We start from the raw sequence: 14,708 nt of genomic DNA, 5'->3' as shown, positions 1-14,708 counted from the left end.
TGGATTGCCTCTAAAAGGTCTTGGACAACTTTTCCATTCCGAATGGGGGTACCTGAAGAAGTCAGGAATTCTCTTTGTAGCCATAATTGGCCAAAGTCATGCACAACCCCGTAACAGTACTGACTATCAGTATACACTGTTACTTTTTTGTCTTTTCCCAATTTGCAAGCTCTTATCAGGGCGATCAATTCAGCTACTTGTGCAGACTTTACTCCAAATAGATAAGATGCTTCTTCAATTTTGCCTAACGTGACCACAGCATAGGCAGCACTTAGGCCTCCTAGTTCATGTCTTAAGCAGGAACCATCCACGAACCATTCCACATCATGCACAGGCAAAGGAGTTTCTTTAATGTCTGGGCGAGGTTTGGTACTGAACTCTGTCAGGTTAATGCAGTCATGCTCATTATCTCTCTTCTCTTCCATTACCATTGAGTCAGGGAGTAGAGTGGCAGGGTTTAAAATGTTACATCGGGTAATAACGATATTTGCAGCACCCATGAGAATCCTCTCATATTTAGTCAGCCAACTAGGGGTGAGATACTGAGTTTTTGTACGAGTCAATAGGATCACAACTGCATCTGGAACATATACAGTTACAGGATGTCCCATAATGATAGACTCACTTTGTTCTAAACTGGTGCAAGTTGCAGCTACAGCTTTTAGACATCCAGGTAGTCCAGCAGCCACTGGATCCAAAGTGGCAGAAAAATATGCCACAGGCCTTCTGGTCAACCCATGCTCCTGAGTCAGGACTGACAATGCACAATTGTCACGAGTGTCACAGAATAAGCCAAACTCCTTGGAGTAGTCAGGCATTCCCAGAGCAGGGGCTGTACACAGGCAATTTCGCAACTGTGTGAAAGCTGTTAGGCTCTCGTCATTCCATTCAACTGGGTCCTTTGCTCCTTTCTTTGTCATTTGTATCAAAGGTTTTGCAAGAACTGCAAATCCCACAATCCATTGCCTGCAATAACCTACAACTCCGAGGAACATTCTGATTTCTTTCTGAGTACGGGGTAACTGCATATTCTGAATTATTCTGACTCTCTCTGAGGTGACTTTTCTGATACCTTTTTCTATCTGGTGTCCCAGATATTTCACTGATTTCGAACAGAACTGTAATTTCTCAGGGGCCACTTTATGTCCCTTTTCACTCAGGTGATTCAGTAGGGCAATGGTGTCAACCACGCAATCCCTATGGCTTTTGGACGCCACCAATAGGTCGTCAATGTACTGTACCAAAACAGATTTTCCAGGTAAGACTAAAGTTTCAAGGCATTTTTTCAAGATCTGATTAAAGATAGAGGGGCTTTCTGTGTACCCCTGGGGGACCCTGTTCCAAACATACACATTACTGTTGAAAGCAAATGAGAAAAGAAATTTGCTATCTGGATGCAATGGGATCGAAAAGAAAGCATGACATAGGTCTATCACAGTGAACCATTCAGCATCCCAGGGAATCTGATACAGGATGACTGCTGGGTTTGGGACAATGGGACAGCAAGGAACCACAATTTTGTTTACCTTTCTCAGGTCCTGCACTACTCTGTACTTGCCATTAGGCTTTTTGATGCCCATAATGGGTGAATTACACGGGCTACTCATTACTTCCTGTATGATGTTTGCTTCTAGCAATTTCTGTACTTCAATGGCAACACCTGCTCTCACTTCGGCACTCATTTTGTAAGGCTTAGTGTTAGGGTAAACTGCATTTTCTTTCATTGTTATTTGTATGGGATCCACGTTTTTCATCAACCCTACATCCTTTCCAGTAAAGTCCCACACTTCTGACTTCACTGTCTGCTGGAGTTCTTCAGGTAAGTCCTGTATAGTCATTCGTTTTATTTCTGAGTCAGGTCTAATTAACATTAGCTTGTAGATACCGTCCTCATCTGGTGTTTGAATTTCGACGCCCTTTGGTGTGCAAAAGATGGTACAATTCATTTTGCACAGCAAATCACGTCCCAGCAAATTTACCGGACTGGTATCACAGACAACAAATCTGTGCATTTGTTTAAAGTTTCCAATTGAGATCTCCATGGGTTCGGTAACAGGTGTACTAATCAATTGATTAGATACTCCTACTACTTGGATTGCTTCTCCCGAGAGGGGTAGGTTTGGAACGTCCACTGTTCTCACAGTAGAACGGGTAGCACCAGTGTCCAATAGAAAGGTGACATCATTTCCATCAACCTTTCCTTCAATGTATGGCCCTGACTGGTCTACCGGCAAAGAGGCGCCAAGTACGCACTCCTCGTCCTCCCCTCTCAGGCCCCGTCAGTATTGGTCATCACAGAAAAAGGTGTCGTTCAACAAATACTGCGAAGTTGCTGTATTTCTATCCTCATTGCCTCCCCAGACTTCTACATCATCACCCTGTGGTGACTTCCCTTTAAATATAGGCTTTGGCGCTCGAGGCACTTGAATCGTTTTTACCTGCTGCTGGGTCTTTCTTTGCTTTTCATTCTGCGTCTGTGGAATTAAATCAGGTGTTTGGGCATTATCACCTTGTAAATACGGACACTCGTCTTGCCAATGTCCAATTTCTCCGCACTGATGGCAGGGAAATTTCTTTTTGGCTTCCTCCCTACTCATTTTAGGTCGGGGCTTTCCTCCATTCCCTCCCCCAGGACCTTGGTTCTGAGTAACTTTATTTAATTTACTCAGTTGCTTTTCTTGCTGTTCTGCGAGCTTTACTTGAGCCCACATCACCTTCTCCTTCAGGGCCTTTTTCTTTTCTGCCATTTCGTCCTCACAGTACTTGGCGTACCGTAGGACCTCATCTATCTTTTTGGTATGCCAACAAATTTTATTATCCTTTATCCACTGACAAATTTCGGGTCTTAAACCGTTTACAAACCTCTAAATGAAGTGGGTCATGTCCTTCATCTCGATGTTATCTATACCACTGTATGTTTTGAATACCTGCAACAGCCTTTCATAAAAGGAATGCACAGTCTCGTCCCTTTCCTGCGTGGTTCTATCTATCTTAGTCCAATCAGTTTCCTTTGCAGGTACTTTTATTTTCAAATGTTGAATTACTTGTTCATACTTCCTCATCACTTCCTTCGATGGTTCCCCTGTTTTGTCATCTCTCGGGTATTCCTCACTAGGCCAGGCAATGGCTATTTTACACTCAGTCCACAGATCTACAGGGACCACTATGTCGAAGAACCCATCCAGGTCTTTCCATAGGCATTTCTGCACTTTTACGAATCTCTCTACCTGCCGGTACCAGTCGACTGGTTTTTCTCGTAATTTTGGGAAGTCATTTGTGAAGGACACAATATCCTGACGGGACCATGGGACATGTACATATTTTCCCCCTGGTACTTCACGCATAGGGCATAACTGTTCTGGCTTTTCAGCTTCTCTTAGAGCGAATTCGGGAGTTACCTGCCTAGACCTGGCCTCATCTTTCTTCCTAGCCCATCTGGCTTTCCATTTTTCCACGTCTCCCCATTTCTGCAATACTGTCAATAGTTCCTTGACCTGTGCCTTTTTCCCTGACACATTCAGGTTTTCCAAATCTTTGTCTGAAAATTCTGCTCGGTAGGGTTTCTGCAAGGGTTTCGATTTTGAAATGTCTATTCCCATACTAGCAGCAGTATCGGTCAATTTTTCATGAAGTACTCGGACATTGCGGGTAAGACTTTTGCACATAAACAACAGCTCTTCTTCAGAGTAGGTATTTAATCTGTCTAATCCCACGTTTCCTGCCATTAATTCTTCTATTTCTACTCTCAGTTTGTAGAGGTCTAAAGGTTTCGTTTGCAAAGTTTGTTTGTCTAATTCTTGACTCCATCTTTCTATTTCCTCAGGTGTGACCAAAGTGACACTTCTAGTACCCGAAGTCGATTCCATTTGAATCTCCCTCGCATTGAAAGGATTATGTCTTTTCTGCATTCTTTTCCCTGTATTTCTAATGGGCAGATCCATCAGTGAGACTTCAGATTCACACTCACTCGTCTGTTCATCTACAATTAAGGGTTCTGGTCTGGATTGTGCTATTACGGGAGTAATGACTGGAGGTTTTGGACTTTCATGCCGATCCCCGTACAAAGAAACCACGGGTCCGATTGTTACTGGGATTGTCAATGCTTCAGGACTGGTGTTTAACTGGGTCATTTTCTGAATGATCTCAGCCCTCTGTTTTGCTAGAACCTCCCGCTCCTTTTATTCCAGTAATCTCTCTATGGATTTGTCATGTAACACCTGCGGGGTTAGTGTGGGAGCATAACTTGGGGCAGTGGGATGAGTCTCACTAGGTCCTTCACCATAATTTGGTCTTGGGAATAAGCTTCCTGTACCTAGGGATCTTCTTTCTTCCTCATATTGTGACTGTAATAACGGCATTCCTGAACTTGAGGGTCTCACCTCGCCTCCATAGGGAGGTCGAGAACAAAAATCTCCTTCCCGGGAATATCCTGTCTCCCCACTGGCTGACATGCTGGGGTAAATGTTTCTGGTATCCACTGGTCCTAGACTCTCGGTATAGGGAGGAATGTGGTAACCCCCTCCTACACTTGCAGACCTAACTTCTTCCTGAGGAGGAAGTCTTCGGGAAATATCTCCTGCATTGGAAGGTCGATGTCCCTCATTATAAGGAGGCGGACTTCTTGTACATAGGTCATCTAATAATTCATCATCCGACTCTCCGATGGGTACCCAATGTTTAGATTTTTCCAACCGTTTCTGTCCCCCAGAAGGATCATCTGCTGACATCATGGGAAACAATCCCTCCACTATCATATTCTGCCTCCACTGTTTCATCTTTTTAGCTCGTGCTTCCTGCTTCAACTTTGGATAAAATTTAGTTAACCCTTTGTCCATCCGTGGCTTATCCCTTTCGAAAGCCTCGATTTCCCATTCCTCTAGCGCTTCATACTGCGTTACTCTAGGTCTGGGATGTAAATCATTCATTCGGGTTCTCAAATTAAATAGAATTCTGCTGTTAAATGTTCCATCTAACGGAAAAGCCAATACTCCGTCATCTTTCGTGTATTTCACCCAATTCTCCAACCATACACATGTGTTGTACCCTTTATCGAACATCATGAAAGATGCGGGAGTGTTAGGTTGCGGTATGACAACACCTTCTCTAGTTTTAATCGGCTTGTCCTTTTTGAAATAATTCTTCACCTTATTTACAAGAGATACTTTTCTCTTAGTTCCGTACATAATGTCGTTTTTAACTCCTTTCCACTGATCGTTCTCAAATCCCATATAACGTGGATCAGGTCTGGTATGCGGTCTATACGAATGCCACATACGATTTTACGAGTGATTTTGTTTACAAAATCACTCCCAATCCGAGTGCGTCTATTATTTTCGTGCGACCAATGAAATGCACGAGTTCAAATAATCTCGACCAATGGGTGTGCGGCCTTTTCGCGAGACAGTTCCCACACTCCGGCGCTCGCCCCTCCTTTACAATTCCAGCTCCGCTACCAGCCCGCTGCGTCTACCAATCCCCGCGCGGCCCAGAGTGACGTCAGAGCAGCTTCGCGACTGACTCCCTCCTTCACAAGGTAACGGAAACTTTCTTTCTTTCTAAAGAGCTTAGTGCTTGGTTATTTTACAACGAATACACATTCGCCACTGTGCTCAAGTGTCTAGACAAGAAAGATTTGTTTTACTGCAAGTAAACTACTTCCATTTACTTTTCACTCACTACGAGTAGATCTCTTCTGCCTACCCTTCACACTAGCATTGGAGAACCTGTTACTCCCCTAGACTCATCCACCTTTCCGGGATATATCCGAGCCTAAAGTTTCCCTAGCGAACCCCTTTGCTTTCACTCGAGCTCCGATTAACCTGCTACTCTTCCGGTGCGACCCTCACTAGGTTATGCCACAGTAGGAATTTTGCCAATGAACCTCGTCACTAACATTTATTCAATCATACATTCAGAAAAACCCTAGTTAGTGCTTCCAGTTCTGCCTAACTTGCACCAACTTTCCTTGGGCCAGTGACCTCAAAGCAAGTGGATTCTATTCACCACTCGCTATTCAATTCCCCGGGGATTCTTAACAACATGCAAGACGTTTTACGTACGAATGGATTAATACATATAACAGTATGATAAGAAGAATAACAATTTTAAAACATTTCATAATTTTTCAAAGCAAACACTTCAAGTGAGTGATCAGATCACCCGAATTGCCTACTCTTGTTAGCAGCATCCGACTTAGCTAGACTAACTAGTCCTACCTATCCTTTAATTAGTCCCTAACCATACCTCTGCTACCAGAAAATTACTGCTAGAGATCGCGGGTCACCCGACCAATAATTTCGCCTCTTTTGGCTTCGGGCCCATATACTTTACTTTATCATATACATTGATCAGATGACCACACAATCTACTACCAATAATTGTGAGTTCCCTTTCGATTTATTTCCAGTGTACCCAACTTACCATCCACCGTTATGGGTACCTATGACAACGATGGGTCAGGGAGCTAGCTGTAAAAGGAAAAGGCAGCAAAATATACTATTCCACATACGACTTTACTTTTATGAAATGACCACGGACAACTGGAAATTTTGAAAGCTTTATCTTAAATTCAAATAAAGGACAGTCATACAGCTTTATCAATAGAATACTAGTACGACAGGGAACCCGCTAAGTGAGAGGAAAACTAAGATAAGGGCAAAGTGAACACGCTATAAATCTGAGTTACTTTAGTCAGTTTACGAGAGAAAAACCCAAGATCAAACAGAAATGATTTCTAAAAGGTGGGGTAACATAGGAACACGCTATGGAAATCAAATGCAAACGATTTTATGAAATGCAATGGTTGCAGGAGAAAGCATGGAAAATTATTCACGTGCAAAGGTATGTCTTTATTAAAGCAAAGACAGAAAAATAGAAAGGTGCAGTTTAAGAACTCAGAGCGATATTTACCTAGACTGGTGTGAAAACCAACCCTGGCCACGGGTCAGTTAAGGACAGGAAAAACCCTCAAGGAAGGATAACCCTCAGTGAGACAGCAGGTGCAGAATGGACACCCCAGGACAGGACAGGAAACCCCAGATTCGGATCAGGACAGGACCACCAGGATACGACCAGCACCCGCAGTCAAAAAGCAACGCCTGCGCTCCACCCTCTCTGCAGCTATCGATCAGGACCCCGATTGGGTCAGCGAATTCCCAGAAAAAGTGCTCCGCCAGCACTTAAGGTTCAGTAAAACCTTCAGAGTCTATGGTCAGATTTCGGACAGAGAGCTCCGCAGCACCTCTGTATCAAGTCACCTATTGAGTGCGTTGGGTCAGTGACAGGTCAGCTATTCAGACAAGTCGGACAATTTCTCTAGTTGAACCTAGGCTAGTTATACTGTTTTAGGACAGGGTACCACCCCCCAAATGTTGCAAAATGTCAGAATCCCCAATTTGGATTGGTCCTAAGGTAGGCTTTGGTTAACACACCAATCAGAACAGACTATTCTAAGGCCTAATTTGCATCCTAAGGTGCCGCCTAGCAAGATTGGGGTTCCCACGAGAAGTCGCACGGAATACAATGAAAATTTATACAATGTATTACAATATAGCATAATCTAGATGCTTCTGGCTGGGTGAAGGTGCACGTTCCCAGGCAGGCTCTGCCAACAACCTTCTTTGGCTTGGTTTCAATGCCGTTTCACTGCATCTGCTCATGCGCCGATCTGCCCTCCAAGATGGACTCCCCATCCCCATTCACCCCTCAGTGCCGAAGATACATGAAAAGTAAGCGAAAACAAATTAGTACATAAAAATAAATGAATGTATTACATGTCATGATTTCACATTTCAGGTTTATCATTATAAAAATATACTATGCATTATTGTTAAGTGCAACGAACAATTTCACAAGAGCAGCAGCACAAAGCTTCACCACGTTATAGCCATCTTATTGCTTATTACGCATGCGCACCCTTTCCCTCCAAAACTATCTCTACACGAAGTCACGTGAGTGTGACTGACGCATGCGCAGAAGAGGAAAGTCAAGCAGCGGCCATTTTAGAAACACGGATTAATCGTATTAGTAAAACACATAGGCAAGCATCTCTATGATACCCACGCACATCCAAAATACATAAAATTAGTAAAACGAACAATTAAGTTACGAGATTATAATAGATTTTCGAGGTTCTTGAATTGAGCAAGTCGCGATGCGAAATCTTGCTCTATCACTATCATGTATATTGGTCCCAAGATGGCTGCCAACACTTCTTGGATGAAGTGCTGACAGCCAATCAGATCTCACGATGAGATGTGTGGTTAGGCTCCGCCCAGATATATATGTGTTTTTAAAGTTAATTTTCATAAAAACCACTGGAGCAATTTTCACCAAATCTAGCAAAGGCACTTCTGCGTACCAGTCCCTACAGTTTTGCCAAGTTTGGTGTAATTCCGTTTAGCGGTTCGGGCTGTAGCCTTTTCAGAACGTCCTATGGAAATTAACATGTGGAAAACACGTTTTGGGACCCCCTTTTTTTCTCACGAATCTCCCCGAAACTTTCAGGGAAGGAGCGCAGCGGAGCTGGCCACAATTTTGGAAAATTACACGCAAATCCCTCAACCGGCGCTAAAGTTATTCCCAATAGAATGTTGTGGATTTCCTAAGGTAGCTAGGTCCTAACTATATATACCTACTGGCTATAGCCAGTAGGTAATATATATATATATATATATATATATTGATTCTCACCCCGCACAGCAGCCGCTGTGCGAATGCACTCCCAATCCAGCCTCGTCACAAAATCTGAGTCCTTAAAGCGCTTGTGTTCAATTTGAAGTTTTATTATTTCGGTTCCAGCATGTTAAACGGCATCATTCAACAAACCCAACGCGTTTCGGCAAAAAACACTCGCTTTGGTCACGGGTGGCTCGTTTGTTCAAAAAAACTCATTAAATAAAGTTACCATTTTTTTCTCAATGTGCACATGTGATTAACTCAGTGTGACGATAGACATAAACAAAGGACATGGAACCAATACATTAGCGGCCATCTTGGAGTGGAGTACAGGTAAACTCTGTGCTGTAGCAAATATGCATTCAATATAAATAAGTGTCTTCACATTATAAATCATAATGCGAAAATTGTATTATAGCCATCCTAGTGGAGTACATTTTCTGTTTACAGCGAAAACAGGCTAATAATTCATTTCCGCAACTGGCCATATCGTAAAACATTATTACTCTTCCCTCCGGAGTGAGATCATACCGATACAAAGGCCACAATTTTGCTTCCCTCTTCTTTTGTCACTATATGTGTAACCCCAACATATCGAGATTTTTCGAACTGATTTTGTTAAATCTAGTTACTTAAAATCAACTGAGCATTCATATATTTAATGAAACGATTAAACGCCAGTGCGTCCTATACCACACATAAACCCCAAATGAGATAAGAGTAAACAAATCAAATAATCATAAAGAAGCCTCATAATGTTGTGTGTCATGTTTACACATGTAACGTCCTACTTCCGAAGTGGGAATATAACCTTACAGAAGATATCAATGCTACTAATTAGATAGGATGCCACATCAGGATATGCTTCTCCGCAACCCTGTACATAGATGGAGAGAGAAAAGAAAAAATAGCACCCGTCAGAGTTGAATACCTGATTCCACTCATTTCAAGTGACAAAGCTAGTTCCATGAAAGTGCCCCAAACCCTCAATCAGTGTGATGAACAGAATCAAGATTTAAAAACATTTAAAAACAATACTTTTATCTCGCAGGGACTCAGATTATTAATCAGAGTTCATTATCAAAGTCGCAATACATAGGAACGGTAATGGACAATCCCACATATAGATCATAATCTCTGTGATGCATCTGAAATCATTCACCAAGGTGCCATACCATTTCCTCCTCAGACTTATATATATATATATATTTATATATATATATATATATATATATATATATATATATATATATATATATATATATATATATATATATATATATATATATATAAATATTAAAGTTCCAAATATCCACCAGAACGCTGTATGTCTGCCTATGCGTGTTGGTGCCAGCATTGGTGGCAGAAAGCCACAAAAATCCAAGTAATGCGAACCAGAGGAATGAAGCGGCACACCGATTCCGTTATGAGAGAATTAATCGTGAAAACACAGCGCGATTCAGCCGAAGCGGCCTTCGTCAAGTTACCCAAGCGGCTGTAGGCATACCATTAAATACAGATGATGTCATAATGGACATGAAAGAGTTGCTACAGCGTGAAATGTAGTTAATTGGGATTAGTATCATGAAAATAAATGTAAATTGTTACATGACAACTGCCATACCGTAAAAGGTAAAACAATTTAGATTGAGTTGGAGCTGGAATGCAGTGCAAATATACCCCATAATGCAGCAAAACAATCAAACAACAATTTGAATTTGAGCTTTACTCACAAAATAAGTGACTTTTCATGTGCATTTCTTGATATCAAAGTCATGGTAAAGAACAACAGACTGATAACCAATCTATTTAGAAAAGACACTGCAGGCAATACCACCTTACATTAACGCAGTCATCACCGTGCTTCCCTCCCGAATAGTATCCCGTACGGGGAGCTATTGAGTGCCCGTAGAAATTGCGGCCCTGATGAGGGCTACAAAAATGAGAGCAAAGACATGAAATTACGATTCAAACAGAGAATACATGCAGACAAAATTATGTCACAACCTAGTAATACATTACTGAATGTGAAAAAGACTGATGTCCTCTTCGAAAACAGAGAGACATCCCGGAGTCAGCTAATAGCCCCCGTATGATATTTATGTATTGATTCAGGTTCTAAATATTTCCTTCATTGTTGGTATAATGTGCTAGCTTGCTTTTTTAAAACAATTTTGTGCTTTCTTTACTCCTTCTGCGTCACTATTTGTGTCCCCAGAGAAAAAAAGTGCATCCTCGTCTCTGTGTTGCTTTTTATATAGCTTGGGATTGTTTTCATTCCCTCCTGCATGTGAAGTTAATTTGCTTCTGCATGTACGTGCTTGTGCACCTCTTTTACAGTATAATAGTATAACTCTCTGCTATACATTCTTTAATTTTCTAATGCTAATTATAACATTTCTTTTTTTTACACTGTGTGAACTTATATAGTTTATTTGTACTAAAAACATTATCTAGTCTAGTAGGACTGCTCCCTACTTTTTACCCATCCAGAGGTTGTGCTGCTCAGGGCAAATACCCTCTTATTAAAAAAACTTATCAAGAATGCCACCATTTTGTGGAGTTTGTCAATGAAAATAATGTCCCACATTTCAACAGTATTATGGCGTAGGAGTGCAGTGGGAATGCCTAGAGGTACGTCCCGTGCTCACTGCACTAAAGGACAGTGGCGGCTCCTTCGCTAAGGCAGAGTGTCACCCGACTAAACAAAAGGAAAGATAACATGATAATAACTATTGTTATTATCATGTTATGAACTCCTAAAGTGAACAGTTTGGCCGGCCCTCTTGCGCTGACAAAACAGTTCATGTGCACTTTGCATGTTCCTACCAGGCTGCAATACACAGTCTGGTAAGGAACATGCACAGGCTCCCTGTTCCAGTCTGAGCGCCAATCCACATTGCAGCGTTACGATTAGCTCTGGGGAGCCTGTCTGCCGTGTGCTTCCTGCTGCCAGCTGTGAGTCTGCAGGTAGATGACAGAGGACGCAGGAGAGTTCCAGACAAGTGGCTTTTTTTGTTCCGTCCTTCGCCCTCCCCTTCGCCTCACCACCCAGGTCTGGTAGCAGCCGCTACTGCCAAAGGAGTCAAGCTGCACTGTACCGGAGAGGCCCAAATAGATCTATACTGGTCAGACGTTGCTTGTGTTCCTGCTCAGCGAGGAGCAGGGCCCAGGGTGATTTGTATGTGACTGGTTTCTGTCTGAAGTGACATGGTAAGCAAAGAACGATGGACTGGATTTCGATCCAGAGGAATTATCCATGATGGTGTGTTCTCTAAATCATAATTTATTAAAATACCCATAGCTATTTTTTTACAGTATTAGCAATTAGTATTCTAAATTATGCCACAATTATACATGGTAAAAAAGGATTGGGTTTGTCAGTAAGTGAGTATCTTATCAAAGAGTTTTGATGTACTGACCCAAGGGTTCAAATTATGCATTAAAGTAGACATTTTACATAGGTATGATCATTAACATGTGTTTTTTTTACATTTTTATAGGCCACTTTCAAAGGTTGGATGGATATAATGTATCCTGCTGTTGACTCACGCGATGTAAGTTTGGACTGTCAACCTTTTATTTTTTAAAGCTGAATGCTAATCTAACAGTGCAAACCTTCACGTTTACTGTACTAAAAGTATTTCCTGCTTTAGATTGATTTCATATATGAAATATCAACTCAGTAATTTAACTAATATCAAGTGAACCTATCAGGGGCGGCATTAGGCATGTGCAAGCTGTGCACCTGCACAGGGCCACCAAACCCCAGGGGCCACCACGCCAATATATATCCTTAATATAATAATCCTCTGAGGATGGATACATATTTGCGTGGTGTCCCCTGGCAGGGATTTGGCAGCCTCTGGCTCTGTTCCACTTCCAAACACCCTGATCCCGTCTTCACTGGCCTCCGCGCTCCGCCCCGCCCGGACCCCCTCTTCCGTGGCCCCCTACCTACGCTCCCTGCCCAGGGCCGCCATGAGCCTAGAACCGCCCCTGAACCTGTTTACTATGCTACATATATTTATTCAGTGAAAAGATTCACTGCCTTAAGACATGCAGCACACCTACTACCTACATTTGTCAGGACCCCTGAATCTTCCATTCAATTTCGTAGTCGCTGATTCTGAGCCATGCAGTATCGTCAAAGCCACATGGATCAGTAATTCTTAGCTGAAACCCTAGTGGCAGCTCCTCGCCATGCTGTAAAAGCCAGCAGATAAAAAATAAAATGATATTAAAACAATTTATTATAATTATATTTTTCCCTGGCTGAGCCGAGCCCACCAAGTGGCCCGAGTCTATGGCGGGGCCATCCTCTAGGGACAGCAGCAGGGAAGAGGAGTGGGGTCACTGTGAGTGTGCATGTCGGGTTGGCCGGCCGTCTTAGGATGGCCAAACCGACATGCGCACTTACATTTCTCCAACGCAGCTGTGTTGCAAAGCCTGGTGGAGAAGAGGTCCAGGCTCCATGTGCCTGAGCGAGCATCAGCCAAGCCCAATCAGACCAATCTCCGTGCTTCTCTTATGCTGTAATAGCATGAAAGCAGTGTCGGAATTGGGCGGTGAGTCTGGTTTTTCTGGACTACGCTCGTGGAAGAAGCTGGCCTCTAGCAGCATCAGGTAAGTCCTTTTTGTATATTATTCCCCCCAGCACCCACGCCGCTGCCTCACCACATTCTATGGCAAGCAGTCGCCACTGTGTAAAACCTCCTTTACCCAAAAATAGGCTGTGCATCTTGCAAGCTCAAAACATGTGCAACAAAAACATTAGCAATCCATATATAAGCACTATATGTATATGGCACTATATATATATAAATAAAGATCCGGTTGAAATACACATGTAGTGTCACTAAAAAGATGCACATCTGATCAAATTCTATACTTTGAAAACTCACGAACCTATGGCCATAAATCACTGGCATGAGGGACCACATCATCATGAGTTAGCTCTGATAAGCTTAACATGATAATGTAACACTGCACGTCAGTAAAGCTCACTGCACTAAATACTAGGGTCATATGTATCAAACGTTCATGAATATCTACTGAGCTATGACACTCTTCAGCTCTCTCCCTCCACTGGCGCACTTATGGCTGTTTTTTCCCAATGCAAACACCCTCTTACCATCATGACAGGGTCCCCGCATTATGGGCAGTATTGTTTTGTGCTAAATAGAAAACCTTAATGCACAAAAACAATCCAAAGAGACATATTCATGTTTCTAAATGTAAAGCACAATGCATCACACATAGAAAGACGAAGTAACAAAGAAATATAAAGATATTTTTCCTCGTTACACCTCTCTGTGGTAGGTCTACCAATATCACCCAATTCCAGCTTTACAAACCTTAGTTAAGCTGAAATTCTGTGAAACCCATTGCAAGGCTACAAAAATAAAACCTTGCATGACTTTGTAAATCCCACATAAGCCATTGCATTGCCCTGCACTGCCTTGCATGACGCAACGGTGACGCAAAAGCTTAGTAAATGTGGGCCATAGTCTTCAACTTTTTATTGTGCAGTCTGCATTGCATCGTCTAACTCCTATGACAAAACAAATCTGTTGAAATAATAGAAATCAATTGCCTGCAACTCCAGCATGACAAATACCTATTCCTAGTTTTTGAGGGCATGCTCCCAAGCAGGCCTAGTGAACTGTGCTAGATAGACTGATCTTCTTGCCCGTTGTGGGAAGGCCTGTGAGTCTGGGGAAATGGGGGCAGTGGATAGTGTGTCAGTGGAAGCAAGCCTTGCTGCAAAGTGGATCATGCAAAATAATGTAATTTCTTGAATTTCTTGTCACTGAAGCCTTACCAGGGTATCCAATACAGAAAAAGTGGATTCATTACCTTCCACCATCTGCTCAGATGGATGCAGTCAGGAGATTCAGAGTTTAGGAGTTGGAGAGGGCGAAGTGCCTCTTTTCTGTATTGCAATGCTATACCAAAAGGTTTGCTTGCCTCATGTCCACCAATTTCTCCTTCAGTGTGTCACTGTTCCCAGGTAGGGCAGGAGGCAAGCA

General features: G+C 42.5%; 1 protein-coding gene across 1 annotated transcript in view; it reads left to right on the top strand.

Moving 5' to 3' along the window:
• LOC144823277 (sodium channel protein type 2 subunit alpha-like) overlaps positions 1-14,708 on the top strand; it is a 942,252-nt gene that overhangs the window by 821,440 nt on the left and 106,104 nt on the right. The window contains exon 23 of the mRNA XM_078681632.1: positions 12,180-12,233. Coding sequence (XP_078537758.1) covers positions 12,180-12,233 — 54 coding nt within the window. The remainder of the gene's footprint in view (positions 1-12,179; positions 12,234-14,708) is intronic.

This window comes from Lissotriton helveticus, chromosome 3_1, assembly GCF_964261635.1.
Source record: "Lissotriton helveticus chromosome 3_1, aLisHel1.1, whole genome shotgun sequence".
Lineage (NCBI taxonomy): Eukaryota > Metazoa > Chordata > Amphibia > Caudata > Salamandridae > Lissotriton > Lissotriton helveticus.
Note: the sequence above shows the minus strand (reverse complement) of the source record. Positions and strands in the feature narration are given on the sequence as shown.